The sequence below is a fragment of the Westerdykella ornata genome (genome assembly GCF_010094085.1).
Source record: "Westerdykella ornata strain CBS 379.55 unplaced genomic scaffold EI97scaffold_50, whole genome shotgun sequence".
Classification (NCBI taxonomy): domain Eukaryota; kingdom Fungi; phylum Ascomycota; class Dothideomycetes; order Pleosporales; family Sporormiaceae; genus Westerdykella; species Westerdykella ornata.
This window is the reverse complement of record NW_022986900.1, coordinates 68,847-94,611: the sequence shown is the minus strand read 5'-3', so window position 1 is coordinate 94,611 and position 25,765 is coordinate 68,847. Positions and strand designations below refer to the sequence as shown.

Sequence of the window (25,765 nt, the reverse complement as noted above, 5' to 3'; positions counted from 1 at the left end):
GGATATTGTAGTTGTCCGATAGTTTAGCGCAAACCGTCGCTGAACCAATGCGTATTGGTTGTGCTCAAGGAACCTTGCGAAGAGAGTTATAATGCTCTCCCAACCCGAATCCATGCTTATAGTAGCCCAGCCAGATCTCTTTCTCCTCATCTTGGGTGCCGCCCTCGCCAGGCTCAATTTTGTCTATCCGTCCGTCCCCATGTAGCACGTTGATCTTGACTCCATACGCTTTTGCCAGCGCCAGTAGCTCCAGATGTCCACCCCACTCGCCTGTCTCCCGGATCTTGCGCAGATAATTGTCCAATGGCTCCTCCATAAATGGCACAAAATCATCGGGCGTCTGGGCAATAAAGTCGGCAGCGGCATGGCGAACCACTTTGTACGGCGGCAGCTCAGCCTTCTCCTCGTTGATCAGCGGTTGTATCTTCGGCTTCAGACCCAGGCCAGTAACGGTCATCTGGTCTGCCACTGCAGCGTATAAACAGTGACCATCCGCCCTTATTTCCTTTTCTTGTAGACCGTACTTGTCAAACAGCTCCTTCATACGTATCCGTTCGAGTTCGCGCTGATTAGGAAGGTTCGCGGCTTCTTCTGCTGCCTGAGCTGCAAGAGCCTCCTGTTCTGCGGCACGGCGAGCAAGTCGGGCCTTTGCGCGGTTTGGCTTCTTCTTCGGGATGGATTGCGCTTCGGCTGGCGGCGTGGAAGATATCGACAAGTTCTCTAATGTCTTCCCGACACCATTCACAGGCGCTTCCTCGTCTTGTGGTTGCTCCTCTTCCTCTTCCATTTCCAGTTCCTCCACTCCGTTCCCTGTTAGAGCTGCAAGCTCTTGTGCTTGCCGCTCCTTCAGCTCTTGTTCCATGCGCTCGCACTCATCGTTGACGCCTTTCCGCGTCTTCTTGGTTGCGGACTTTTTCTTCTGAGTAATGCGGGCAACGAGATCGCGCTGTTCCTTTCGGTGGCGTGCTTGCAGCGCTTCAAGAGCCTCGGCGGCCTCCATGTTAAGCGGTAAAGACAGAATATGCGGCACTCGGGGAGTTGGGGAGTTTGTGTGGAGGAAGGTGAACATAGATGGGAAGGACGGCTTAGAGATTGCCCGATTTGGAGGATATCATGGTGGTCTGTGCGTCATCGGCCTCACTGAATCAACACCAACGTCCGTGACCACGATACGAAGCGTCTCTATGTTCTATACTGCAATATCCACTCGAAATCTTCTGCGCCTGCTATTGTAATGTGGGGTGACCGCTTATGTCTCGAGCAATACCATCGAAACTCACCGCGCTATGCGTCAGTTTTCCTCCGACTTCTGTCAGTGAAGGAATAGCAGGGGATGATCTCCCTTTGCCTCTCATGGTACGTGTCAGAAGTTAGAGGAAGCCGCCACATAGTCTTCACTATGACAATGCTCAAGAGCTAGTCGCTTCACTCATTCATCTCCATAACTGAAGTCTTCAAGAATGGCGAACCTGGTCGTGGAATCACTGAAAAGGCACGAGAAGATATCGGGAGGAATATGCATTGCTTGTAGACAATCACCTGATATTATAACTTGGCGACGCACGATCTATTCCACCTGATTGAACGCTCATGATCTACGGTGCTATCTGACCTGAAGACAAGACCTATAATACAGAGCGGCCTTCAGAAATTTTAGCTCAAGAGTTTAGGAGACAATTACATGTACTCTAACTAGGAACGTGTATCAAAGTCTTAAGAAATTGAAGTATCTTCCTTCATTGTTTGTAGTCGTGTTAGGAAAATTTGTACACCGAAACTCCTGCCGTTTACGGACGCCCGCCTTTCACTGACCGATTGCGGACACGAATGTAGAAGGTTCGAACGGGCAGCCTTGATGACAGCTCCTGCTTAACTGATAAGTGCTGGGTTTCACTTTCGACCTTTTTATAAGGGTCATTTTCTGCTGCAGGACCTCCTCCCTGTATCCCTCTCTACGCATCTTACAACCTCAATTTCTCAACCGGGACAGGCTTTCCTACTCGCATCCCATTTCAAGATGATCCATATTTTCAGCGCATGTTAATTAATCCCTATCCTTATCACGATGTCGCCCCACAGGGAGACTGCCCCCGTCGAAGAAGGCGTCGATGACTTCACGAGCGCACTCAACTCGTGCCTCGTTGACGCGCCTACAGTTAACAGATACGAAATGCATCAACATACCTTCATTGACCCTATCGAAGAGCTGGACCGCGCTTGTGATGTTTTCGGAGGCTGGACCGATTATGTTTACGGTCCACGCGAGGAGATCGTCAACGCCAGTCCGGACGATATATCAGCCCATAACCAGAGCGTACCTACACAGGAGCCGGACAATGCATTACCTGCAAGGAGTCCGATTGCAGCGCCTGCCACAATGGGCTATCTGACACATCCGCCGGCTGTGATCGCGGGAGCTCGACCCACTATCCAGCAGCGCAGTCAAGTTCACATACCCAATATTCCGGCCACACCCGATCCCTCTGAGTCGAGCAGTCCTACCAGCCACAATGGAGGAGATTTGTGTCTCTATACGTTTGCCAGAGCTCAAAGTCCAGAACTATCTGTGGGACACGATCGACTGTCGCCTCTAAGGACGGCTACCCCTGTGGGGTTTCGAACCAGTTCGCACTGGCACCAAGGTCAAGCAAAGGTTCAAGCTCCAGGAGTCTTTGGGGCAAACCGGCAGCTCGGTCAATGTAGGGCATGCAACATGCGTTCCACGGAACAACTAACCAGTCTACCGACAACAGGAGCCTACCCTATGGCAAGCATTCAAACTGGTCGAGGGATTGCATCAAACGGTCATATCGTTCACCCTCATACCAGTCTACCAGCTTCAGCACCCTACTTTACACCGACCTCCCCGTCGCAGGCGAGTCAGGGAACGCTATCTAGCAGTACGATCACGGAGGGGGGGAGCCCGCGACAAAAACAACCCATAGCAACTCGCGATTTTACCCCGACGTATACGTACCAGTTCCCCGCTCTCGAACAGCAGGCCAATCCCGTGAATACTGCAACCACCAAGCCCTACGCACCTGCGCAAACATTGGGCCCACAAGGGACGCACATCCGTTCCATCGCGCGACATCCAAACTCGAGGAGAGTGGTGGGGCCAGCGCCTTCCTGTGCTCCAGACTTCAGTCTTCCACTAGACCAGCGCCCAATACCCGACTATTTGGAGCTCATCCAATCCAATCTCATTCAGATACATGAATTGCGGCTTCCCCAATATAGCTGGATGGACCGCACCATGCCGCAGTTCAAGGCTCAGGCGATGGACAATGTGCGCACAGCCTGGGAAACACTGGCAGCCATTGGACCATCCCGAGCGGACAAGGCAAGGCAGCATGAGTACCTTTACTGGTTGACATTTTTCTTCGCCAATGCGAGGAGCGTCGTGTGAGAGAGGAGTGGATACAGGTGCGGATGCCTTGTATATGGCGCTCGATGGTTAAGCGGGAGCGGAGTCACAAGGGGAGCCGGGAGTGGATGATGTGGCATACGCACCTGAAGAATTTGTTATCCAGTTTGAACGACATGGAGCGAGGAACTGTGAGGGACTATGTCCGGAGGCGGGCTCGGGCACTGCGCGAGAAGCAGCAGAGGCAGCAAGGACACGAGTAACGGGCGTGAAGGGAGTAGCAAATGCGGCAGCAGTATACGCAACCGGAGCTACGATGGCCCCGAAGAAGTGGATCATGCCAGCTCATGAAGTGGGTTATGCCCTTGTCGATTCCTGTGGCCTCGAATGTGGACGAGAAGTTAGTATGTAACCATTCCGCTTAGGCGAACATCCAACCCTAGGGTACGCCTGAAGAGTTCAGGGTTGTTGTGATATTATGTGTATTGGTCCTTGATTCACAACTCTTTCAAGGACTAAGGTGATTCCGCTCTATAATTTTGTTGTGGGCAATGTCCATTGTTGCCATCGGCCTACCCAAGTGTGATAGTACTACTAGTAGGCTTTGATTATTGCGAAGCTCTCCCACTCACCAAAATAATTAAACAATGCGAATTGCAATCTCGTTCGCCATAAAATATCTCGTTTCATAGAAGAGTGATAGAGGCCTCCTTCTATCCGGGACGTACTTTGATGTATGCGGGTCGTGCCTCGGAATACGCAGGCAGCTACTTCACATTGACGCAGGCTCCAGACCAAAGCAAGCACCGTTTAACAATCTTGAATATAAATGAGACCGTATTCATTGCCAAAACGACCAGAAACCATCATTGCCCCACTACGGCTGCGGTAATCAAGGGTATCGTATCCGTCTCACTCCACTCCAGGTTCACCTAGCTACACCTAGTCCCCACACGTAGCTGCGCATTCAACTTCCACCTCAATAGGTCGTCCCATATTCCCAAACATGACTTAATTCAACTTCTTGTCTCCGACCTTGACGGCTCTTCCCTGGCTGCGTTGGTACTGCAAGAAACCGACGAATGCGGCAGCGATGACACCGAGGATGACGATGTTGCCTAAGTTTACAATCAGTACGTATATCATCAGACAATGCATACCCATTCGACGTACCCAGCACGAATGAAGTCAAGCCTCCAGCAAGCTCAACGAGACCCTTGGCAAAGTTGAGGAAGAGAGAGACAAGCTCATTGAAGGAACGGATCACGAAGGCAAACGTCTTCTGTACGAGGTCGCCGGCGGTGCTGATGAAGCTCCAAATGAGCTCCAGCACTGACTGGAAGAGGTCGCCCACTGCTTTGACGATGGAGGCCATGGCGAGATATGTACATTGAGTGGATAATGATTCGGTTTGATAGTGTTGTCACTCGAGAGCTTGGAGGGATTTCTAGTGGAGATGGTCGTAGCAGGCGGTGGCTTGGTTATAAGGCGGCAGGGTGGGGATGACCTCATACGTCGTGTTTGCGGTGATGTTGTTTTCTTTCTTGTTTCACCGAAGCGGGGGGCTGAACTTGGTTGGTGCGGTGAACGTACCTTCACGTGACATGACGTTGTTTGTGCTACCTTCTGAGTTGTCAGGTGAAAGCTTTGCACTGCGTATTCTCTGTCACGATATCAGCTTTCAACTGAAGATCGCCTTTCCTATTCTCTTGAATACTGTGTTGTCGCACCAGGCTGTGAGTACAAGGATGACGTCAGCGTTCGCCTAGCTACACGTCCAATCCAGCCACACCTCGCCAACTCCATTCCATATCACAGCTACGGTCTTGCCAACATGCCTGGGCACCTTGACAAGTTGCTTGAGAAGGGTAAAGCGAAACTGAAAGAATACACCGGCTCCTCATCCCATCACACTCACGGCGGCTATCCCGGTCAACAACCTCAACATAACTACACACCCCAATACCCAGGGTATCCTCAACAGCATACCCAGCATCCACCTCCTCCATCACCCTACAATACACAACCCACAGCACCGCAACAGCAATCCTACAATGGTCCCCCAACGTGGGGCCCTCCTCAACAACAATGGGGACAACCCTCTCCGAATCAATGGGCCCAGGCGCCTCAGCAGCAACAACCATTTACCCCGCCCATCCCTTCACACAGCAAGCCTCAACTTTCCCAACCTCCGGCACCCGCCCATCCACAATCTTCTCCCGGACTAAAGGTGTACTGGCAGGCCACATTCGACGCATCAAGTCCTGTGACTCTCAACTTCCGACATGAGCTCGGCGACCACGGCTGGGGCAACAACGAAAAACAAAACTACGTCGACTCTCCGGCGAACGCGTTCCATCATGACGGACGACTCATTGTTAGGGGGTTGGTACAGAACGGGAGCTATACAAGCGCCCGTCTGACCTCGCACCAGACGTTGTCAAGGCCGCGCGGGTACCTGACCGCTACCATCCTCCCGCCTTGCGCCGAAGGCATCTGGCCGGCATATTGGCTGCTTCCAAAGGATCCATTCGAGTGGCCCAATGACGGAGAGATTGACATCTTCGAGAGCTGGAACGGCGACTGTCAAAACCATTCTTGCCTGCACTGGGGCCATTACAACGGCGAAGACTGGAATAAACATCGCGTGCTGGAGACGCAATTGCCAGATATGTCGCATCGCCCGCACACCTTTGGTTTTGCATGGATGGAAGAGGAGGGTATTCCGGGGTGGCGGGGTAGGATGATCTGGTACATTGATGGTCGGCCGGTGATGAAGGCCAACATCCCGCAAGGTACACGAAGAATGGAGGATTACAGGATCATCATCAATATTGCCATGGGTGGTAATGTGTGTGATGGAAATTTGCCAAAGGACGGTTACTACGATCTCATCGTCAGCGATTTGAAGATGTGCGAGGAGCCTCTAGGCGGCTGGGGCCAGTTTGAAAGAGCGTGGAGTCAGACTGCGGAGGGGAAGACGATGTAGGAGGTCTTTATTTACTGCAGGTGGGAATCTCGGTTGTGTATTCTCTTCAGTGATGTCGCCGCACCTTATTAGCCCCAGATACTAATCATAATGGAGACAGTGTTCACGGTTTCTGCTCACATAGCATAGCATACTGTGGTTTTCCAAATTCAGAGAATCGTCGGAGATACGTACTATTGCGACATCCGTATCTCCGCCAGCTGTATCTCTGCTGACATATTCATCGTTGGGCCCATCCAATGATGACTGCGAGAAACCCGAGATAAAACAACCAAAACCTCGCAATTGGGTAAGCGTCGGGATTAGAAAACTACTGTAGTATTAGCGTAGGATAAATTTCCGCGCTACCGTACAAATATGTATGGGAATAGGGAAATTCGGGCGAATGATTTGTAATACCACGGCCTCTCAAAGGATTCAAAAAATGTAGAGGTCACGTGACTACCAAAATCCACTGAAGTCTCCTTCTCCTAGCGTTCCGTTGATGGAGATTATAAAACCGTCTTTCTCTCAAAACCATTGAGACGGAGACTCCCATGTAGCATTGAATGCTCCTTACCCACTTCCTCCCCTGTAACAATCATATAACCTCCTCCATTGCACAAGAGCTCGGAAGGCCACCTTTAAGTCTTCAAAATCGCGCAGGCCCAAGAGCATCCTTTGGATACTTCCACCTCATACTCCCCCATTTTTATAAACGTGGTACTGAAGACTAGTCCATCGTATCCTCCCCCCACAACCATGCCATCCGCCTACCAAATCCACGGCCGCACCACCCACCCCTGGACCACGCCCGCCGGCCTCTCCAACCTCCGCTTCAACAACGATGTCCCACTCCCCACAGCTATTCCACTCGGCCATGCGCTTGTGCGGATCCGCGCCGCAGCCCTGAATGCAAGAGACATGATGGTCATCTCGCACGATCCCGTGTATCCCGGTCCGCACGAGGAAGACCTCGTACCGTGCTGTGATGGGGCGGGCGAGATTGTGCGTGTTGGGGAGGGGAGTAAGTGGAACGGTGGGGAGAGGGTGGTGATATGTCCGCTGGAGTGGGAGGAGTGGTGGGGGAAAGAGGAAGGGGAGGGAGAGGAGGGGTTCGATTGGAGGGAGCATAGTGTGAGGGTTAAGGGGGCGGGGAGTATGCAGGGGACGTTGAGGGAGTTAGGGGTTTTTGTGAGTGATTGCTACCAGTGATATGGGTTCGGTGCGGAAGAACGTGTCGGTGTGTTCTGAGTAAATCTGCTGACGATAGGTTTTTGTTTAGAGGGACGAAGAACTCATCCGCGCCCCGGATCATCTCTCGTTTGAAGAACTCGCCGCGATACCGGCGACTGGTGCTACGGCCATCCACGCACTGCTGTATAGCCCGCAACCATTGAGAGCGGGACAAACGGTCCTGGCGCAAGGCACAGGCGGCGTGTCGTCGTTCGTGATTCAGGTAAATACCCTCGATCCCCTGCTACCCATGAACAACCTAACACATCTCTCCAATAGATCGCCGCAGCCCTAGGCGCCACTGTCATCGCAACCAGTTCCTCGGACGCCAAACTCGAGCAAGCCAAAAAGCTAGGCGCCACGCACACCATTAACTACACTACGCACCCCTCCTGGTCGACCGAAGTCTTGCGCCTCACCTCTGGCAAAGGCGTCGACAGCACCATCGATGTGGCAGGCGCATCCACGATTCAGGAATCCCTGAGATCGACGAGAAAGGGAGGGCAGGTCTGCCTCGTGGGGTTTCTCTCGGAGTCAAAGGGAACGGATCTGGTGGCGGAGATGATTTTCGGGGCGAAGACGGTCTATGGGGTGTTGGCTTTTACGAGGGGGATGGTGGAGAGGGCGGTTGAGGTGTATGCGAGGAATAAGGGGTTGAGGCCGCAGGTGGGAGAGGTGCATGGGTGGGAAGAAGGGGAGGTTAGGAAGGCGTTTGAGACGTTGGTCAGAGGTGGTGCTGTGGGGAAGATTGTTATCAAGGTCGGAGGCGAGGATTGAGGGTGAATACATGTTAGTTTCATGGGGATATGAAGAGCGCACAGGGAAGCAGCTGCGTCCAGTCATTTGATTCATCTCAATCTGCCTTTATCTCCCGTCACTTGGGTACAGGGTGCCACGTAGCCATCTGGCTGACTTGCAGAACGTCGCTCTCCTCATAAAACCTCAATAAAAGACCTAGCAAAACCTAGAGGTCAATCAAGTATAGAAGTTCGGTCGTCTTTGCGATGCTCATGTATACAGACTCTAGTGTGATCGTAATGATAGATTCATTCTGAGGTAGCCAAGGCCAACCTTCCTAGTCTTCCTCCTCCAACGCCTTTTTGTACCCAGCGAAATGACGAGGTGAGGATTGAATCTCCAGTAGTGTAACCGCGCCTGCCGCATCACCATTTCCGCCAGGACGGCTCCAGGTTTTTCGTCCGCGGCGTCTCTAGACGTGATACCACGTCCATGATCTTGGAAGAAAAGTAGTACATGCCCCAGTTGTCTGCAGCCGGAGTCGTCGGGATACCCAGCGGAGCGGTTTAGGTTTAGCGCGCACTAGCGCGACCCGGAAACCACACCGCCGGGTCGGTAGAGGTATACTCCATACATATCGCATCTATCCTGAATTGTTAGGCTCCTGAGTGACAGATGCAGGTCCATGAGAGGCTTAGATGCACATAAGCCGTCTCTGCGCGAATTTGCATCGTTACGGGGGCCCCTCGCCCTCTCCTATTCCCGTGATGGCGAGTGAGTGCGACAGCTACGTTGCACGTGGGCTCTCCGGGGAGGGAGATGATGACGCTAGAGTGCTGGCCGCTGGACTCGGAAGACTGAGCTGCTTACTTTCGGCGCTGACGACCCCATGGGGGTTACCCGGGTAAAAGGAGCTATTTCCCCCATGTCGTTCAGCTTCTGCCAGGCCGCTGGGTGGACCGTTCTCCAGCCCAGCTGCAGTGTAACCACATGTTAGGGTAAGGTTCGTCCGCATTGAATTCCTCAGTGTCGCAGAATGTTGCTTTTGATTGCCTGCTTCTGCACCCCTGCCGAATGAACGCGAGGTGCATCAACGGTATATCGGGGAACGGCGCTTCTGAGGTCCAAGACAACCTACACCGCTTGACGGTCATTCGGAAGGTAGCTAAGGCCTCTCTGCATCTCTTGTGAGTCATTTATGCCATCCGAGGGACCATATCAAGATGATGTGGCGTTCTGGTGGCCGCGTGATAGGTGAAACCGGCCAGGTTCAATCAATGAACGCGTTGCCGTGCCGCCACGGCCCGGCCCTAGGGTCCTCACTGTGGCAGTAAGAGCCCACAAGGGCAGGCTGCTGAACCATGGGAGGGGAAGCGGCATTGTGCAGTTACGACATGCGTGGCGCCGGGGGTTGCCTCGTCCTTGGGCCCAGGTGGGGGTGGACGATGGGCGTGGATGGCAAAATCTCGCATCGAAGCCGTTTGGGCATCATACAAAAACCCATAAGCTGACGTCCACCCACATCCTTTTCCAACCCCTTTACTCGCCGCTGTTCCATGTCCTATCTCTTCTCCAGGTATCGCCTTCTGAAGTACCTTCATTCCACCTCTTTCCCTAACGTTAGAAAAGCTGTTACCAGAGACAAACCGCAGCCGTTTCTCAGTACTCGTAAAAATGTCCCGCATGGATGGCACACCACGAAGAGCGCGCCTCAGTGAGGAGAATCTGCGCATGCACAACGCAGCATGCTTAAGCGTGAGTATCCTCGAGATCGGGAGGGACTTGGTGAAGCTGACTGCCGGGAACCAGGAGAGTAACGGGTACCAAATTAGTCTAATACAGCAAGAGCGGGCCTTGCTGTATGAGCGAGAATCGTTTGCACATTGTACAGAATTCTCGGCTGGAAAGGAGCCCAAAGCAGTAAAAACGGAGATTGAAAGTAGGAACGAAGAGTCGCAGCAGCGACAGAGATCCTTGGACGCTTTGAAACTTTACACGGGGGTCGTGCCGTCATCAGAGAGTCCGATGAGCAGGTTCATGGCAATGAGTCCAACCAACGACACTCACTCGTGGATGGCGAAACAGGTAATGGAAGAGTCGGGCATCGGCTATGGAGAGCTCGAGGCACTCGAGCTGCGGAAGCTGGCATCAGAATTGGTCGACAACCAAGCCAATTCTCCTCCGGAGGATACGATGCAGGCCACCGTGGGCAGCCCGTGCCCGTCATCGGACACCCTGTCGATGAGGCAACTTATAGAGTGGAGGGAAGCGAGGAAGGGCGCCCGAGTTAGGCGGCATATTGGGATGCGTCGGGGCCGGAAACGACAGGAGGATGTGACAGCATCTGGTGTGCAGGGAAAGTAGTCGTCGGGAATGGAAGGGTGATTATTTCGGCTTGTAGCTCGCGTTCGTATACTTCGATCCTGTAATCCATCAGCCTTTACAACTGGCAAGGAACTCCCTTTGAATGTCCAAATTTGATGTTGTTGTGCACCCCAGCTGCGAGCAAACTGTCTTTGGATGCACGAAGGAGGATGGGGTTGAATGAAGTGTCTCAGGGACGGTGGGGCGAGGGGAATGAATATATGGATGGGGGAAGGGAGAAGAAGGGAGTAAGGGGAGTCATATCCGCAATGGAAATATAGCTCCTTCCCGTTACAATCAACTCCCAGCGCACCTTAAGCTTCCTCACCACTTGGACAAGCGTCGCGCACTAAACCTTAATCCAACACCACGATCAACCTTAATTCAACGACAAGACCACCCCACCGTTATACACCAGACTATGGTGAACGTGTGCGCGAAGTGTGACGACTGAGGGGTGCTAATATACAACACCATCAAACAGACCAATCGGGGCATCCCTGCCAAGAGATGAGTTTACGGCGCTACTGCGGGAACCCCTACTGTATCTTGGATGACGTCAGTAATTCTTTTGATGGGATGAAATTGGAGTCGCTGCTTGCCCGTTTGTGCTCTACTGTGACAACTTGGTATACTGTTTCGACACATTCAATTGCTGCTGGGAGAGGTAGTTTTGAAGTTCTATTTGCCAAGGTTGTCTATTTTAGGAAGTGGCGGCTCTCTGTCCCATCCTATCATGCCAAGCACTGGCAAAACGGACTCGGGGGAAGGTGAAGTTGTGGTGGCCGATACTCGGCCCCGCACCCAGCAAACATACTGGTTAGATGAGGCAACTCGCCTCTCTCAGCACTCTACTTCTCCGGCCTTCGTCTTGCTCTGGCTGCACCCCCTATCAATTAGCTACTCATCGTCCACAGTAGAGCGAGAGAGAGTTGCCGCAACCGCCCTAGAGGCACTCCCCTCGCGAACCATAAGTCTAGCTGCCGCTCCGTCTGCTCACCGCCTCCTAGGCCCTGCGTTTCTTAGTGCGTTTGGTCGCCCTCGAGGGTCACATGCTCCTTGGTTGTTCCGGGTAGCTCGCAATCCCAATCGCCCATTATTCGCCATCTCCCTTTGAAGCCTTTGTTCACTATTCCTCCCATTCTTTGCCTGCTGACCTCTGTCTTTATCTACCCTAGGACCTACCTCCGAGCTAGTCCAACATAGCGCCGGTAAACACCGTCGTGGATTTTCAACACCCGAGCTTCCTGAACATTGTAGTGGAATCTGCATCGAACCCCCACGACCGCCCGGAATCCTGCACCTTCTGCCCCACCCCCACCAACTGCACCGCAGCAAAACCAATACTGCGTCATAGGACCATAAACCTCCGTCCTTGAGCCACACTCTGCAACTTTTTCTCCAGCGTTTTCCGCAAGATACCCAATTTCAAATTCAGAAAATCGGTTTCCTACATACAACTCAACCCCATGACATCGCCAGGCAAGCACCGACGCACTTCTGTTATCGTCGACGACCCGCTAGCCGCACCTTCAGTGTACTACGGAACCTCGCACGGTCGGAGAACTGGACGAGCGAATACGTACTCCGCCTACACCCAGATTCAAGACACAGCCGTAGGTCGCAATGCACCCGTAGAGGACGGCAGGTACGCGAACCGTCGGATAAGTCATGGTACGCCGTTCCACACAGTACCTCGTACGCCGACGACGCGCTAATGGCATTCAGATGAGTCGTCGTTCCAGCCGCGCAAATTCCTCATTCGGGTCGAGCCGACGCTCAAGACCCTCCTGTCGCGAGAAGACACGGACGACAACATGCAGATAACGATTGAGGATAACGGTCCAAAGGTACGGCTGGCGCCCCATCCCCTACAGCGCAGCTGACAAGACAACAGGTGTTATCGGTCGGTACATTCACATCCAATGCATACAACAAGTTCGACATCCGCGGAAACTACATGCTCTCGAATCTGCTTCAAGAGCTCACCCTCGCCCAAGACTACGGCCGAAAAACCATTGTCCTCGACGAAGCTCGCCTCAACGAGAACCCCGTCAGCCGCCTCAGCCGTCTGATATCGACTTCTTTCTGGGACGGATTGACACGTCGCATCGACGGGAACAACATTGCACAAGTTGGGAAGGACCCAAAAGACTGGACGCCCAACCCAGTTCCTCGAATCTACATACCCCGTGGTGCGCCGGAGCAGTACGAATTCTACACTCGATTTGCTAGAGAGCACCCCGAGAGCAGGCTGGATGTCCAATGGCTGGCCGAAAACTGCACAGATGAGCTGTATGTCAGGGACCTGAACAAGGCCCCCGGGTTGTTGGCCATCGCCATGGAGGAGCATTTTGACCCTTCATCAGGCCGCACAGATCTCAAAGGCCTACCTTTTGTGGTCCCTGGGGGTAGGTTCAATGAACTCTATGGCTGGGACAGCTACATGGAATCGTTGGGTCTCCTTATCAATGACCGTGTGGAGCTGGTCAAGTCCATGGTCATCCATTTCTGTTTCTGCATCAAGCACTACGGTAAGATCCTGAACGCCAATCGCTCATACTATCTCTGTCGCTCCCAACCGCCGTTCCTGACCGACATGGCCCTCCGCGTCTACGACCGCATCCGATACGAGCCAGGAGCTTTGGATTTCCTGCGTGAGGCAACATTGGCCGCTATCAAGGAGTATTACACCGTGTGGATGAGTGAACCCCGCTTGGACAAGGAGACAAACCTCTCGCGGTACCGACCTGGCGGAGTTGGCGTGCCCCCCGAGACGGAGGCTTCCCATTTCGAGCATATCCTGACGCCATACGCCGAGAAGCATGGCATGACGTTCTCGGAGTTCGTAGATGCGTACAACTACCAGCGCGTCAGCGAGCCCGAGCTGGATGAGTACTTTTTGCACGACCGCGCCGTACGCGAATCGGGTCACGACACATCCTATCGTCTGGAGAAGGTGGCGGCCAACCTTGCAACTGTGGACCTGAACTCTCTCCTCTACAAGTACGAGGTGGACATTGGCCGCATCATCCGCACGCACTTTGGTGACAAGCTGGTGATGCCTGCCGATATGTGCGGGCCAGGCATGACCCCGGGCCAAGTGGAGACCTCTGCCACCTGGGAACGCCGAGCACGAAAGCGTCGTTTGATGGTTGACAAGTATCTCTGGGACGAAGAGGAGGGCATGTACTTTGATTACGACACGGTGAAGAAGCAGAGGACAGGTTACGAGAGCGCAACGACCTTCTGGCCGCTGTGGTCTGGGCTTGCCACGCCGCGACAGGCAGCTGCCCTGGTTGAACGGGCGCTTCCCAAGTTCGAAGTGTTTGGAGGCTTAGTGTCTGGCACAGAGAGGTCTCGCGGCCAGGTAGGCCTGGACCGCCCCAATCGACAATGGGACTACCCCTTTGGCTGGGCACCGCAACAGATTCTGGCCTGGGTCGGGCTGCAGCGGTATGGTTACGAGGCCGATGCACAACGTCTTGCGTATAGGTGGCTATATATGGTGACCAAGGCGTTTGTCGACTTTAACGGCGTGGTGGTTGAGAAGTACGATGTGACGCGACAGATTGACCCGCACAGGGTCGAAGCGGAGTACGGCAATCAGGGTAGTGACTTCAAGGGCGTTCCTCGTGAAGGGTAAGCTTGGTTGCCTTTTTGGTATACATTCAGTGCTAACGAAGTACTTAGGTTTGGCTGGGTCAACGCCAGCTACATCTACGGCCTTACGCTGGTCTCAGCACACATGAAGCGTGCCCTGGGCACACTCACTACATGGGACGACTTTGTCAAGGCCACCGAAGCGCTTGATATTTCGCTTTAACAAGAGGCTCGAGGGACTGTAAAGCATGAAGCATTGATTCTCGATCACAAGACTGCATTTTGTCTGCCTAGGGTGCTAATGATGATATGTTCAAAATCATGAGGGGTTTGGTATGCATATTGGGATGAGTGGTAAACTGCTGCAACAGTGGCGAGGTACGGCATTATTTAGCATGATTAAAAGGGGGTTTGCTTCTTGAATTTGGACTTTGGGGGAGTGATTGCTACTGGTACTCAAACACTACAGTAGGATAGAGCTGTGGCGAATATGATTACTTTGCAAAACACCTTCGGCGACCTCGGCCTGTGGGATGATGATACTGTAATTGTATGAACGGACTTTGGACTTTCAACATTTTCTCCAATAACCCCGATATCTACTGTACATTTACTTGTGTGTTACAGCAATCGAGGCCGAAGGGCGGCGAGAACAGCCCTTTTGCCTTTGGGGAGTCAGAATCCTCTAGAACCCCGAACTCCCGAACGGGATTAGCGCCGGTTTCTGTACAAGTAAGTCGCCGCGATGACAACGAGCCACCACTGCCACTCGGAGAACGACTCACGACGATAAAGCCAGCCTCACCGCCACTGTCTCCGGACTTTCATTTCTTCTTTCACTTCTCACTTCTCACACCCATCTTCCCACAGCGAGTCTCCGGTATCGAGATCGCTGTAACCCCCCGTCATCACCGCTAGGGACAAACGATCGCTGCTGGCTACGTCAATCAAGTAAGGCACCACACCTGTCCGAATAAATACCCCCCAACCACCAACAAACCACAACCACTTCATCCTCCTCGACTTCACACGTCAATACCTATAACTACCCTCCGCACCCAACCTCTACAAAACTATTTAAAATGAGCGACTGGGATACCGTCACCAAGATCGGCTCGCGCGTCCGGGGCGGCGCCGCGGGTCCCCGCGAGACCGTCGTCCGCGGCAAGAGCGCCCTCAACGCTGCGGCACGGAGTGGCGGCATCGTGGCGACGGAGAAGAAGTACGCGACGGGTAATGCTGTAAGTGCTTGATTCCGCCTCTCAACAGCTAAATCCCTCCCCCTACCAAACACCCACCCACTGACACCTACTCAGAAGAGCGCCTCCTCGGAAGGCCAACGCCTCACCAAAGTCGACCGCTCCGACGACATCGTCAAGCCCAAAACCGTCGGCACCAAAGTCGGCCAAGTCATCGCGAAAGCGCGCTCCGAGTGCAAAAACGACAAAGGCGGCACCATGACGCAGAAGGACCTGGCGACCAAGTGCAACACGACGCCCACGATCATTGCGGATTTCGAGCGCGGCACCGCGGCCCCCGATCAGAAGTTGCTGGCGACGATGGAGAGGGTGCTGAATGTGGTGCTGAGGGGGGAGAAGTTGGGGCAGCCTAAGTTTCCGAATAAGAAGTAGATGCTGGTTGCTTTCGTGGGGTTTGATGTGTATGGATTGAGTTTGAAGGTGGAGGATGTCGAGAAAGGCGCGAGGCACCGAGTCACGACTTAGCGGGGCGTTTGGAAACTACTGTGTAGACGGACTCTGCCTGCCGAGTGGGACTCTTCCGCTGCTGGATATGGTCGCGTGATGATGCCTTGAACGGCTCCGGGATTTCGGGGTTGCCTTACCTCGGTGTCGATGGGACTATTTATATCCTCTTGCTCTTCCTGCTTTTGCTTGGGTTACGACGACTATGGATGGATGGGTGGATGGATGGACAGGTGGATGAATAGATGATGGTAGGCCTCGGATTACGAGCATGATTTCCCATAGACCAAGAATGACAAGACCTCCCTCTGTCAACACACCTCCATCACCTTTTACACTTCTTTTAGGCGTGTGTGAGCTCTCCTTCCCCGATATTTGTTAAGTGGGATATACTCACCCCCTATCGCCTGATCTAGCAGCAGCAGGTTAGTATAATAGATAGCTCAGCATCAGAGCAACAGCGAATGTCGCATACGCCTTACAAAATACCAGTATTTAAACCCCCAACCTCGGCTCACCTGAGTCTCGCCTTCGAGCTTTCGAAGCACATATCGCATCTGCTGGTGGATCACGGGGGCGCGCGGTTCCATGAAGTGATTTACGTATTCGCTGTTTACGACCTCTTCGTACTGCTTGTGCTGCTAGTAGTAATTACGTGCTTGTGCTTCGAACGGGGGGAAAAATAATAATATCATGCGGGGTGGAGTGGTATTTACGAGGCAAGAAAGCTGCTCTCATGATGATGGATACAAGTAAATAGGAAGTCACCGAAGTAAACAAACCCCATCCACCACCTCCCCTCTAATCCCCCTCTCCCCCAGCCCCAACAGCACACCATTCCCTACCTACACCTACCCTCCTTTCCCCTATATAAACAACAATTAATTCATTCCTATCGCCCTGATCACAGGATAGCGAGAAAATGGTCCAGCAGCTTCCACGGCTGAGGCTGAGTCGACGCAGCAACTGCACCCCGATTCGGCTGCTCGACCTTTTTTTGGCGCATGTGGAGGGGCTTGGTTCAAGTCTGTCTGTGTCTGTAAATTACTTTTTTCTTTTTTTGTTCATTTTTATGGTTTTTCATGTTTAGGTTTGGTCTTGTGGATTTCCAGAGACGGAGATAAAGATACGCGTGTACGTGAGTTTCTTGATATATACCCGCAACGAACAAACACAAACAAACCTGCACCTCCGATCTACCCAACGCCCAACGCTCCATCCGGCACCCCCCTATCTAACAGAAAAGAAAAAGCCATCACCGATAACTTCTACCTCATACCCACTACCCCTCCACATCCTCCCCCGTCTCCTCCTCGATAACATACAGCCCCAACCCCAAACCCGACCCCCGCCCCTCATGCCCACAACCACATCTCCCCCCCATTCCCATCGCACGAGGACTAACCGCCAACCCCGCACTACCATATACCACTTCCCCTCGCGCCTCCACCTCCCCTTCCCTCTCACCCTCCAACTCCACCTCCTCATCCAGAACCATCCTCCCACCATACATACTCCACCCACCGAACCCCATACCCATACCCCAACTCCCCCCATCTCCCTCGCCCACCGACCCACCACCCAACTCCTCCTCTCCAAGTTCAAACCCACCATATCCGTACTCAAACCCCACAGTCTCCAACGTCGCGCTCCGCCTCCTCAACTTCGGCGGTGCGGGCGCAGGCGACGGCGACGAAAAAGCCCTTCTTCTCCTCCACTCTCTATCTCCATTCCCCAGAGATACCGTACCCTGATGCTGCGGTACGGGTACAGGCGACGCCGGCGGCGAAGGATACATCATGTACTCCTCTCCACTGGAGGGACTCGAGCGCCGTGAAGCTTCCAGGTCCGGGCTCGAGGGTGGGCTGGGGTATGCGGAGGAGGACGGGCTGGGTGCTGAGGAGCGAGTAGACGGGGTATTGGTGTTGCTATTGCTGTCCGTGTTGTTGGCGTAGTCGCTGGCACCATGAGTGACATGATCGATGGTGTTTGTTTCGTTTTCTTCGTCGTGGCTCTGTACACTGCATACCCACTCCAAAGTTTGTGTGTTCGTCCGTGTTTGAGATTGCGCCTGTGCCTGTGCCTGTGCCTGTGCCTGTGCCTGTGCCTGTGCCTGTGCCTGTGCCTGCTCGTTGACCTTGACACTCTGAACAAACTCATCCCTCCCCCCAGCCGCGTCCTCATACATGCTCAAAAACCCACTCTCCACAGACGACGACACGGGCGACAGCGCCACAGGGGCAAGGACCGGTTTGGCCGGTTGCCCGGGCTGCGTGGCATCCTGCGCCATCAAACTCGGGAAAACTGCATACTGCTGCGACGGTGAAGCAGACGGAGATGGAGACCGAGAGTGAGCGCGAGAAGAAGCAATCGTAGCTTTACTCGTTGACGAGACGCTTCCCGCCGGACTGGACGGCTCCGTGATCTCCACATCGGAAACACTAGATTCAGATCCCACAACCGTAGTGAAGGAGCTAGCAGCCGAGTACAGAGTCGCCGAACTGTCTGTGGACGAGGACCCCGTGCTGGACCTCGATCTAGGCCCTGAACTCGCTCTCGCCCTCCTTCTGGCGGCCGATACTTCTGAAGAACGGAGCAGATTCTCGTCGAGGACGCGCATATCTCGCGGCTTAGGGGTGTGGATGACGGTCCGGTATGAGCGGGCTGGCGGTTCGCCGCGGAGGAGGCTGTGGTAGACAGGTTGGGTGAGAGAAGGGTAGGTCATGAGGGTTTCGATGGTAGGGAGGGGGTGGAGGTAGAGACCTGGGATGGAAGGCATCGGTCTTCTGGTGCGCTTCTCCACCTTGGAGGTTTTGTGCGAGGGTTTGTGGGAAGCTAGGGGAGCTTTAGCATACTTATCCCCAATTCGTTAAGAGATGACATACCATTCGCTTCATTGTCATTCCGTATCTGTATTCCATTCACTCCGCCGACGTTGGCCTCCGGGCCCGCCGTGACCTCGACTCCCTCCTGCTCAAAGGAAGACTGTCCAGCACCCTCCGCTGCGGGGAAGGGGGACAATTGTTGTATACCTTGCATGCTTCTTTCTTGAAACGCAGCGAATTCGCCACGTCGTCCGGGTTATTCAAAGAAGTAGCAACGACGCCGTGGGCCAGCAGGAGGAACAGGAGGAAGATTGCCGCAACGAGAGGAATCTTCTTCTCAGGCGATGAACCGACCATGAAGGGAGAGGAAAGCCAGGCGAACAAGATGGATGTGCTTCGCTGTCCACACGCAAGAATAGAAGACGGAAGAGGACAGAGTTATAGGGAGAACGACGTGGGCGATTGAAGGAATCGAAAAGTGTCCAGAAGATCGGGCGAACTCAGTCCCTGAGGATGATTTGAGCAGTTTAAGAGGAAGAAAAGGCGTCCTGGATTTATACAGCCGCCCAAGTCCGTGAGTGAGGCATAGTTTTAGCACTTCCGAAAGGCCATCATCACGGGAGACATCACCCTGCCTCTGATCCCTGCCACGAGGCGCTGTTGAGGATGGATGAACAGAATGGTGTTGGAGGCGTTGCTCGAATCCTTGGTCCCTGAGAGGCGTAGAAAAAGATGGTTGAGAACAGAGTTGCATCTTGCGGGCGAGATGGAGCTGGCTAAGCCCGCGTCGGTTGGAAGCACGACGCCTCAGTCCGCCCGTGACCAGTCTATACTCAGATTAGACCATCTTAGGTACCCTTTGCTCGCATTTAGATCTAACCATCCAATTAGCCGCCGTGACTTTGGCTTCAGACTGGAGAACGCGACGCCGATCACGTGGAGTCCGTACGACAGCAGAGTTCAATGCGGGTCAACTGCTAGGCGGGGTATGGATGCAGGGCAACGATCGCTCCTGCAATCCTACAAGATCGGAGAGTTCGAAACGAAACAACAGAAGATAGCATAGTCTGAGACAGTCCATCCAAGGGCAAAACACAGATGCCAGGGTCTGAGTCCCTATGAAGTGTAGACTCATACCTGAGCTCACCTCAACATGGACATCGCTGATGCCCATGTAGGCGGCACTGCTATCGTTCTGTGGGGCACAGAAGTGGATGAACCAGGTAAGATACAGACAGGGTGACAGGGTGGTGCCAGGACCTGTGCCGATTCAAGACAGGAAAGGAGCCTGAGATAGATGGGTGGCCTTCGGCATACGCTAGTGCTTTAGGACGGCATCTTTACGGTGGTGTTGAAGGATGGAACTATGTGGCGTGCGTAGATGGATTCAAATGCACCTGTGATGAGGGCGAATTAATCCTGTCCATGGCCTTTGTGGTGGAAGGTTAGTTTTGGCCCTGTGGCGCGGTGGCCGCCATAAGATGGCCGGGCCCTATTTTGATGACTGAGTGCAGGCGTAGGGCAAAGCAAAACCGACCCTGGCCGGCTTAGTAGGCCATCGACCTGTGAACGGCAATGTTTCACAGTGACTGGCGCCATTTTGTTTGGAGAAGTCAATCGAGTGACGGTTGGTACGAGTCGAATAAACCAAACCCATGGAGAAAGCGATTTACTGCAGACCGGGCAGGACCCCACTTATTGTTTCTTGTTTCAAGTTCCCGAGTCCGTGGCTGGCCCATTTTGAATGCCGCCCTAGCGATGGCACGGAATTGTGCCTGGAGATGGACTGCGGCACCGTTGGCAGTTCGTAGGGATCCCAGGCGTGCCGCATTGAAACACGCGCAGGTATGCATCTATTTCCAGAGTGGTACTCAGATATTTGTGGAGGAGCGGTACCCCAGAAGGCGGAAGCCGCAGTTCGCAGAGAGCGCTACATTCCAAATCGGAGGGATATAGAACATGAAGTAGAGTCAGCCTAAGGGTCTAGCTGGTGCCCTAGACTATCGCCTGGCAAAGGATGGCCGTGAGACAGAATGGACGGGGCGTAACGGGGTGGATGGGAGGCGTAGTCCGTTCGAGATTGATGGGATGAGGTGCAATTATACACCGCGCTAGGCGAAAATAGCATGGTCAACTGCTGGGGAACGCAATCCCCACTGGCCAGTTTGCCGCTATTCGCACGACATTCTATCAGGGCCTCCACGGTCTCAGATCCTTCGCCTCTCACCTATTACCCTTTCCTGAATCGTTTGCCTTCTGCGCCGCGTTTATCGTCAGCGGCCTGGGCTTGGGACTGGTGATGATGCAAGGAACCCGCTTTGCAGACGACCACAGGTGCGTTCCCCGACCGTTCGCATAGACTGGAGAAGGGAGTGGATTGCAGCGGATGCATGACTGGTCAGATGCGGATTATTGAAAGTTCCCTGGCAAGCTTGCAAGAGGAGCAAGCGAATGTGCCGTGAAGCGGTTGCTGATGGTACCTCGCCGAACTGCGCCCGCTGCTGCGCGCGGCGAAGGTAAGTTTATCGTACGGACAACGGGCGGATATTAGTACCATCTCTCATCGGCCTAACAGAGGCGAATGCTGCGCGAGGGGTTCCTCGGTATACGAGAAGTGCGAACTGAGGATGGAGCAGCAAAGGATTGAGTTCGCATACCTGTTGCATCCATCTACCAGAAACCAACGGGTAGCAGAGTCGATCAAACCAATCCTTCGCGTGCGGGAGTACTGTTTAGACAGAAATGCAGGCTGACGCGAGGATCGTCTCTATTTTAGGGTCATGCCCGCTCTAACAAATGCTGATTCGCTGCCTGAAGTTGGAAATCTCTATGTGAAATATAGAATCGGGATGATCTCTCTAAGCAGAGCTCCGAAGTGTGACTTCGCCAATGTTGAAAAATACCATTTCGCCATGCTTGTCGAATGTTGAATGAACCTCTAAGTCGGGGAGTCGAAACTGCCATCTGCATGAATCCCAACAACGCCGTAGTGCACCCAACAGGGTGACGTCTAGAATAAACCGTCAATCTCGCCAGTTTCGGTGTCCACATCGACATGGAGATATCCCGGGGCGGTGGGTAGACCAGGGATGGTCTGAATGTCCGCCGCTAGAGCATACAAGTAGCCAGCGCCGGCCGCCATTCTCACGTCGCGAATGGGGACCGTGAACCCCGTCGGCGCACCCTTCAATGCCGGATCGTGGCTGAGAGAGTATTGAGTCTTTGCGACGCAGATAGGCAGATTCCCGAAACCCTGCTTGACATACGTATCCACTTTCTTCTGGGCAAGGGCGGAAAACTCGACCTTGTCTGCGCCGTACATGACCTTGCCAATCTTCTCGATACGGTCCTGTACAGTCCCGTCCAATTCGTACAGAAGTTTGAAGTCGGGCTTGGGCTTGGCACTTGCGGCGATGACCCCCTTGGCCAGGTCCACAGCACCTTTGCCGCCTTCGGCCCAGTGGTTGGCTGGGATGGCATCTTCTGCACCAGCAGCGAGTGCCTCCTCCTTGATTACGTCGATCTCGGCCTGCGTGTCGGTTGAGAAGCGGTTGATGGCCACGACAACAGGCACGCCGAACTGTTTCGCGTTCTGGATGTGCTTCTTCAGATTGACACAGCCTTTTCGGAGGAGGTCGATATTCTCGGTTCGGTAGACTTCTTGCAGCTGCGCACCAGGCGCAATATCTGGGCCGCCGCCGTGCACCTTCAACGCGCGTACAGTTGCGACGATGACGACCGTGTCGGGAACAAGGCCGGAGGAGCGGCACTTGATGTTGAAGAAGCGCTCTCCGCCCATTGTAAAGTCAAAGCCGGCTTCGGTGACGACATATCCTGTCTTTTCGTCATGGTCCTCGTCGGGTTCCGTGCCCGCCAACTTGAGGGCCAACTTATCCGCTAGGACCGACGACGCTCCAATACTAATGTTCGCGAAGGGGCCTGCGTGGACGAAAACAGGGGTTCCCTCCAGAGTCTGCATCAGGTTCGGTTTGATGGCATCTTTGAGTAGCGCGGTCAACGCGCCACCTGCGCCAATATCGTCGCATGTCACGGGATCCCCGCTGCGCGAACTGGCAACTACCATGCGGCCTAACCGCTCACGCAGATCTGCAAGATCGTTGCTGAGTGCGAGAATGGCCATGCACTCGCTTGCGACAGAGATATCGAAGCCGGTTTCACGAGTGTGGCCCTTCTCGGTCGGCGCTCTTCCGACCGTGATCTGGCGCAGATGGCGATCGTTCACGTCAAGCACGCGGCGCCATGTGATGGTATCCGGGTCGATATCTAGTCTCGCAAATCGGCGGATCTCATCTTCAGTGAGTTCGTTGGGGTCTGTTTTGTCTATTCCTAGTTTCTTCAAGCGGCGAAACATAATGGGGGCAAATTCCCTCTTTCCCTTCTTTTCTGGCACCAACCTTCGGTAGAGCGCGCCATCCTTCTGTGTGTTTTCGTGAAACATGCGTGTTTCGATGGCAGCGGCGAGCAAGTTATTTGCGGCCGTGATGGCATGAATATCGCCAGTGAGATGCAGGTTGAACTCATCCATGGGGATGACCTGACTGTAACCACCACCTGCAGCGCCACCTTTGATGCCAAAGGTCGGGCCCATACTGGGTTGCCTCACATTTGCGAAGCAGATCTTTCCAAGATGAGCGCCCAGGGCTTGCGCCAGACCCACAGTCGTCGTCGATTTACCTTCACCGAGTGGAGTGGGAGTTATGCCTGCGATCAGAATGTACCGGCCATTTCGGCGGTGTTCTAATCTCTTTAGAAGTTTCAGATCAACCTTGGCCTTGGTGGCACCATATTGTTCCAGCTCGTGAGGGAGGATCCCAACCTCCGAAGCCACAGACGTGATAGGTTTAGGGTGTTGGCTTCGCGAGACAGCAATATCTGACGGGACTGGACCTTGCAGCTTAAGCGGCAAGGGGTGGATACGCCTCGTTTTTAGCCTCTCAAATGCAGCATCTGCAGAATCGACGACATTCTGCAGGAGCATGGCGACAGTCATTGGTCCTACACCTCCAGGCACAGGCGTGATCTGTGAGGCGACCTCTGCTGCGGCCTCAAACTCGACGTCGCCAACGAGTCTCTGGCCCGACTTTTTGCTTGCATCGGGGATGTAGTTCGTGCCGACATCGATGACCACTGCACCGGGTTTGATCCAGTCACCCTTGACAAAGGCAGGATGGCCGATAGCTGCCACCACAACGTCCGCTTGTTTGACGATCTCGGGAAGATTGACCGTCTTGGAGTGGCATACTGTGACGGTTGCATCGGCGTTCTTCAGAAGATAGCTGACGGGACTGCCGACAATATCACTCCTTCCCAACACGACCGCATTCTTTCCCTTCAAGTCAACACCGGCCTCCTTGAGGAGAACCATGACGCCCTTGGGTGTGCACGGTGTGAAGAGCGGACGGCCGCCACGCTTGGCCAGCTCGCCAATGCTCGTGATGCCGAAGCCGTCTACATCTTTGTCGTCGGCAACAGCTGACGTTATAGTGTGCTCGGAGATGTGCTTAGGGAGGGGTAGCTGGACGAGAATGCCATGGACGTCGGGGTTGTTGTTGAAGGAGTCGATTTTCTGGAGCAGCTCGGCCTCGGACACGTCCTCGGGGAGATGGAGGAGCTCGCAGTCGATGTTGGCCTGCAGGCAAGGCAACAGTCAGCAATCCTGCATAGGAGGGATGGGCATCAAGGAAGGGTAACGGGTGGGAGTAGCTCACCTCATGAGCGGCCTTGAGCTTCATGCGCACATAGGTACCTGCAGGGTTGTCAAAGACTGCAGCGGCCCAAAGACTGGCGACTGGACGATCGACTGTTTTACATACTCGAATCGGACCTGTCGCCCACTAGATGGAGGTCAATATATATCATTTCTCATCTCGTGTCGAATGCATCACTCACCCTGCACGATCCTCAATGACGGGCGATAGCGAGGATTTGTCTCCTGGCGCTGCTTGATCTGAGCCCCCAGACGCTCGCGGATGCTGCGGGCGATGGCAGTGCCATCAATCTTGGTCGCCGTCATGAGGAGCTGGGAGGCGGAGAAGAATCGTCGTTGTTGTTGTCGAGGGGAGGGCAGCAGAAGAGAGAAGCAATAAGAATAATAATGTTGGGTACGCGGGGTAGCTGACGCTCCAGCTCTCACCCTGGGCGGCCCGCATGCAAGGCGGGAGAGCATCGGAGCAAACCGGTAGGCCAAAAAGCGCCGCAGGGACAGAACGTCTGCTGGTGGAGGCACCGGAAAGGTCGATGATGAAGCATTTCAAACGTTCAACGATGAGTCAAACAAAGCCCATCTAGCCATCAGAGAGCAAGGGAACCGCCGGCTTGCAATCACGCCTTCTGCCGAAGCATTGTTGTGTCTTTGGGGCATGCAAGAACAGTTCGAATTGGCCGGATTGCACTCAGCACTTGTTGTATTGTCACCGGTCTTTGTCTCATCGGGGACCAGGAAGTCTGTCATGTATTTGAAGTAGCGCCAAAGCGTCGATTTGCGAGTGAAGTCTGAATCAGATGGAACTCTGATAGAGGGCAACAAAAAAAGAGTTGAGAACGCACGGTTGTGCTTAAGCCTGATTGGGACTAGTGTACTTTTATTATGTACTAATATCCACGGTCTATACACAGCAGTGATGGGTTGGGTTTAATAAACGGTTACAACGTTAGCAACGGTTTAGTTAATAACGTGTTTATATAGGATATTTTGTTGCTAACCTTTGTAAACAGAGCACGTGTTAGCAAATCTAGTCCTAATATAGTACTAGTGTAGGCAGCCTAGACTAAAATAAACGTTAGCGCTTATAGGATAACCTTAGCTAAGGCTTCTATAGGCTTAGCGTTCTAGATTAAGGTAGCCTAGATACGTTAGCGGTTAGGAAGGGTTAGTAACGTTACTAACGGTTAGCAACCATTAACCGTTGACTACGTTACCCAACGTTGATAACCCACCACT

General features: G+C 53.7%; 11 protein-coding genes across 11 annotated transcripts; 7 read left to right on the top strand and 4 right to left on the bottom strand.

The window, feature by feature from the left end:
* Positions 1-76: 76 nt before the first annotated feature.
* Positions 77-988, bottom strand: EI97DRAFT_349311 (OTU-domain-containing protein; the record flags this gene model as incomplete). Its single annotated transcript, XM_033794819.1, has 1 exon — positions 77-988. A coding segment is annotated over one exon (912 nt), but the record flags the coding sequence as incomplete, so codon positions are not given.
* Positions 989-2,065: 1,077 nt separating this feature from the next.
* EI97DRAFT_486892 (uncharacterized protein) lies at positions 2,066-3,876 on the top strand (the record flags this gene model as incomplete). The annotated part of the gene is made up of 2 exons (XM_033802169.1): positions 2,066-3,289; positions 3,534-3,876. 2 exons carry the CDS (start codon positions 2,066-2,068, stop codon positions 3,777-3,779), a joined length of 1,470 nt encoding a protein of 489 aa, XP_033649307.1. The 3' UTR covers positions 3,780-3,876.
* An 18-nt stretch (positions 3,877-3,894) lies between these two features.
* Positions 3,895-4,742, bottom strand: EI97DRAFT_504750 (uncharacterized protein; the record flags this gene model as incomplete). Its single annotated transcript, XM_033802846.1, has 2 exons — positions 3,895-4,485; positions 4,541-4,742. The coding sequence occupies 2 exons, from the start codon at positions 4,740-4,742 to the stop codon at positions 4,379-4,381; spliced, it is 309 nt and encodes a 102-aa protein (XP_033649306.1). The 3' UTR covers positions 3,895-4,378.
* Positions 4,743-5,029: 287 nt separating this feature from the next.
* Positions 5,030-6,758, top strand: EI97DRAFT_437545 (concanavalin A-like lectin/glucanase). Its single transcript, XM_033799363.1, has one exon. It carries the CDS (start codon positions 5,202-5,204, stop codon positions 6,354-6,356), a length of 1,155 nt encoding a protein of 384 aa, XP_033649305.1. The 5' UTR covers positions 5,030-5,201; the 3' UTR covers positions 6,357-6,758.
* Positions 6,759-7,097: 339 nt separating this feature from the next.
* Positions 7,098-8,515, top strand: EI97DRAFT_427666 (NAD(P)-binding protein; the record flags this gene model as incomplete). The annotated part of the gene is made up of 4 exons (XM_033797229.1): positions 7,098-7,293; positions 7,435-7,529; positions 7,621-7,794; positions 7,851-8,515. The coding sequence occupies 4 exons, from the start codon at positions 7,098-7,100 to the stop codon at positions 8,346-8,348; spliced, it is 963 nt and encodes a 320-aa protein (XP_033649304.1). The 3' UTR covers positions 8,349-8,515.
* A 1,468-nt stretch (positions 8,516-9,983) lies between these two features.
* Positions 9,984-10,673, top strand: EI97DRAFT_462559 (uncharacterized protein; the record flags this gene model as incomplete). Its single annotated transcript, XM_033801277.1, has 1 exon — positions 9,984-10,673. One exon carries the CDS (start codon positions 9,984-9,986, stop codon positions 10,671-10,673), a length of 690 nt encoding a protein of 229 aa, XP_033649303.1.
* Positions 10,674-11,966: 1,293 nt separating this feature from the next.
* On the top strand, positions 11,967-14,664 carry EI97DRAFT_258891 (neutral trehalase short isoform). The gene is made up of 4 exons (XM_033794206.1): positions 11,967-12,347; positions 12,402-12,523; positions 12,571-14,315; positions 14,367-14,664. The coding sequence occupies exons 1-4, from the start codon at positions 12,143-12,145 to the stop codon at positions 14,497-14,499; spliced, it is 2,205 nt and encodes a 734-aa protein (XP_033649302.1). The 5' UTR covers positions 11,967-12,142; the 3' UTR covers positions 14,500-14,664.
* Positions 14,665-15,358: 694 nt separating this feature from the next.
* On the top strand, positions 15,359-15,907 carry EI97DRAFT_387208 (multi protein-bridging factor 1; the record flags this gene model as incomplete). Its single annotated transcript, XM_033796108.1, has 2 exons — positions 15,359-15,517; positions 15,596-15,907. The coding sequence occupies 2 exons, from the start codon at positions 15,359-15,361 to the stop codon at positions 15,905-15,907; spliced, it is 471 nt and encodes a 156-aa protein (XP_033649301.1).
* Positions 15,908-17,261: 1,354 nt separating this feature from the next.
* Positions 17,262-19,018, bottom strand: EI97DRAFT_462556 (uncharacterized protein; the record flags this gene model as incomplete). Its single annotated transcript, XM_033801276.1, has 2 exons — positions 17,262-18,814; positions 18,865-19,018. The coding sequence occupies 2 exons, from the start codon at positions 19,016-19,018 to the stop codon at positions 17,262-17,264; spliced, it is 1,707 nt and encodes a 568-aa protein (XP_033649300.1).
* A 939-nt stretch (positions 19,019-19,957) lies between these two features.
* On the top strand, positions 19,958-21,557 carry EI97DRAFT_446346 (uncharacterized protein; the record flags this gene model as incomplete). Its single annotated transcript, XM_033800020.1, has 7 exons — positions 19,958-20,027; positions 20,186-20,248; positions 20,319-20,435; positions 20,492-20,649; positions 20,999-21,138; positions 21,207-21,320; positions 21,380-21,557. The coding sequence occupies 7 exons, from the start codon at positions 19,958-19,960 to the stop codon at positions 21,555-21,557; spliced, it is 840 nt and encodes a 279-aa protein (XP_033649299.1).
* A 30-nt stretch (positions 21,558-21,587) lies between these two features.
* EI97DRAFT_258839 (FTHFS-domain-containing protein) lies at positions 21,588-24,843 on the bottom strand. Its single transcript, XM_033794205.1, has 3 exons — positions 24,715-24,843; positions 24,534-24,659; positions 21,588-24,454 (listed from the first exon to the last, which is right to left on the bottom strand). The coding sequence occupies exons 2-3, from the start codon at positions 24,555-24,557 to the stop codon at positions 21,815-21,817; spliced, it is 2,664 nt and encodes an 887-aa protein (XP_033649298.1). The 5' UTR covers positions 24,558-24,659; positions 24,715-24,843; the 3' UTR covers positions 21,588-21,814.
* Positions 24,844-25,765: the final 922 nt, after the last annotated feature.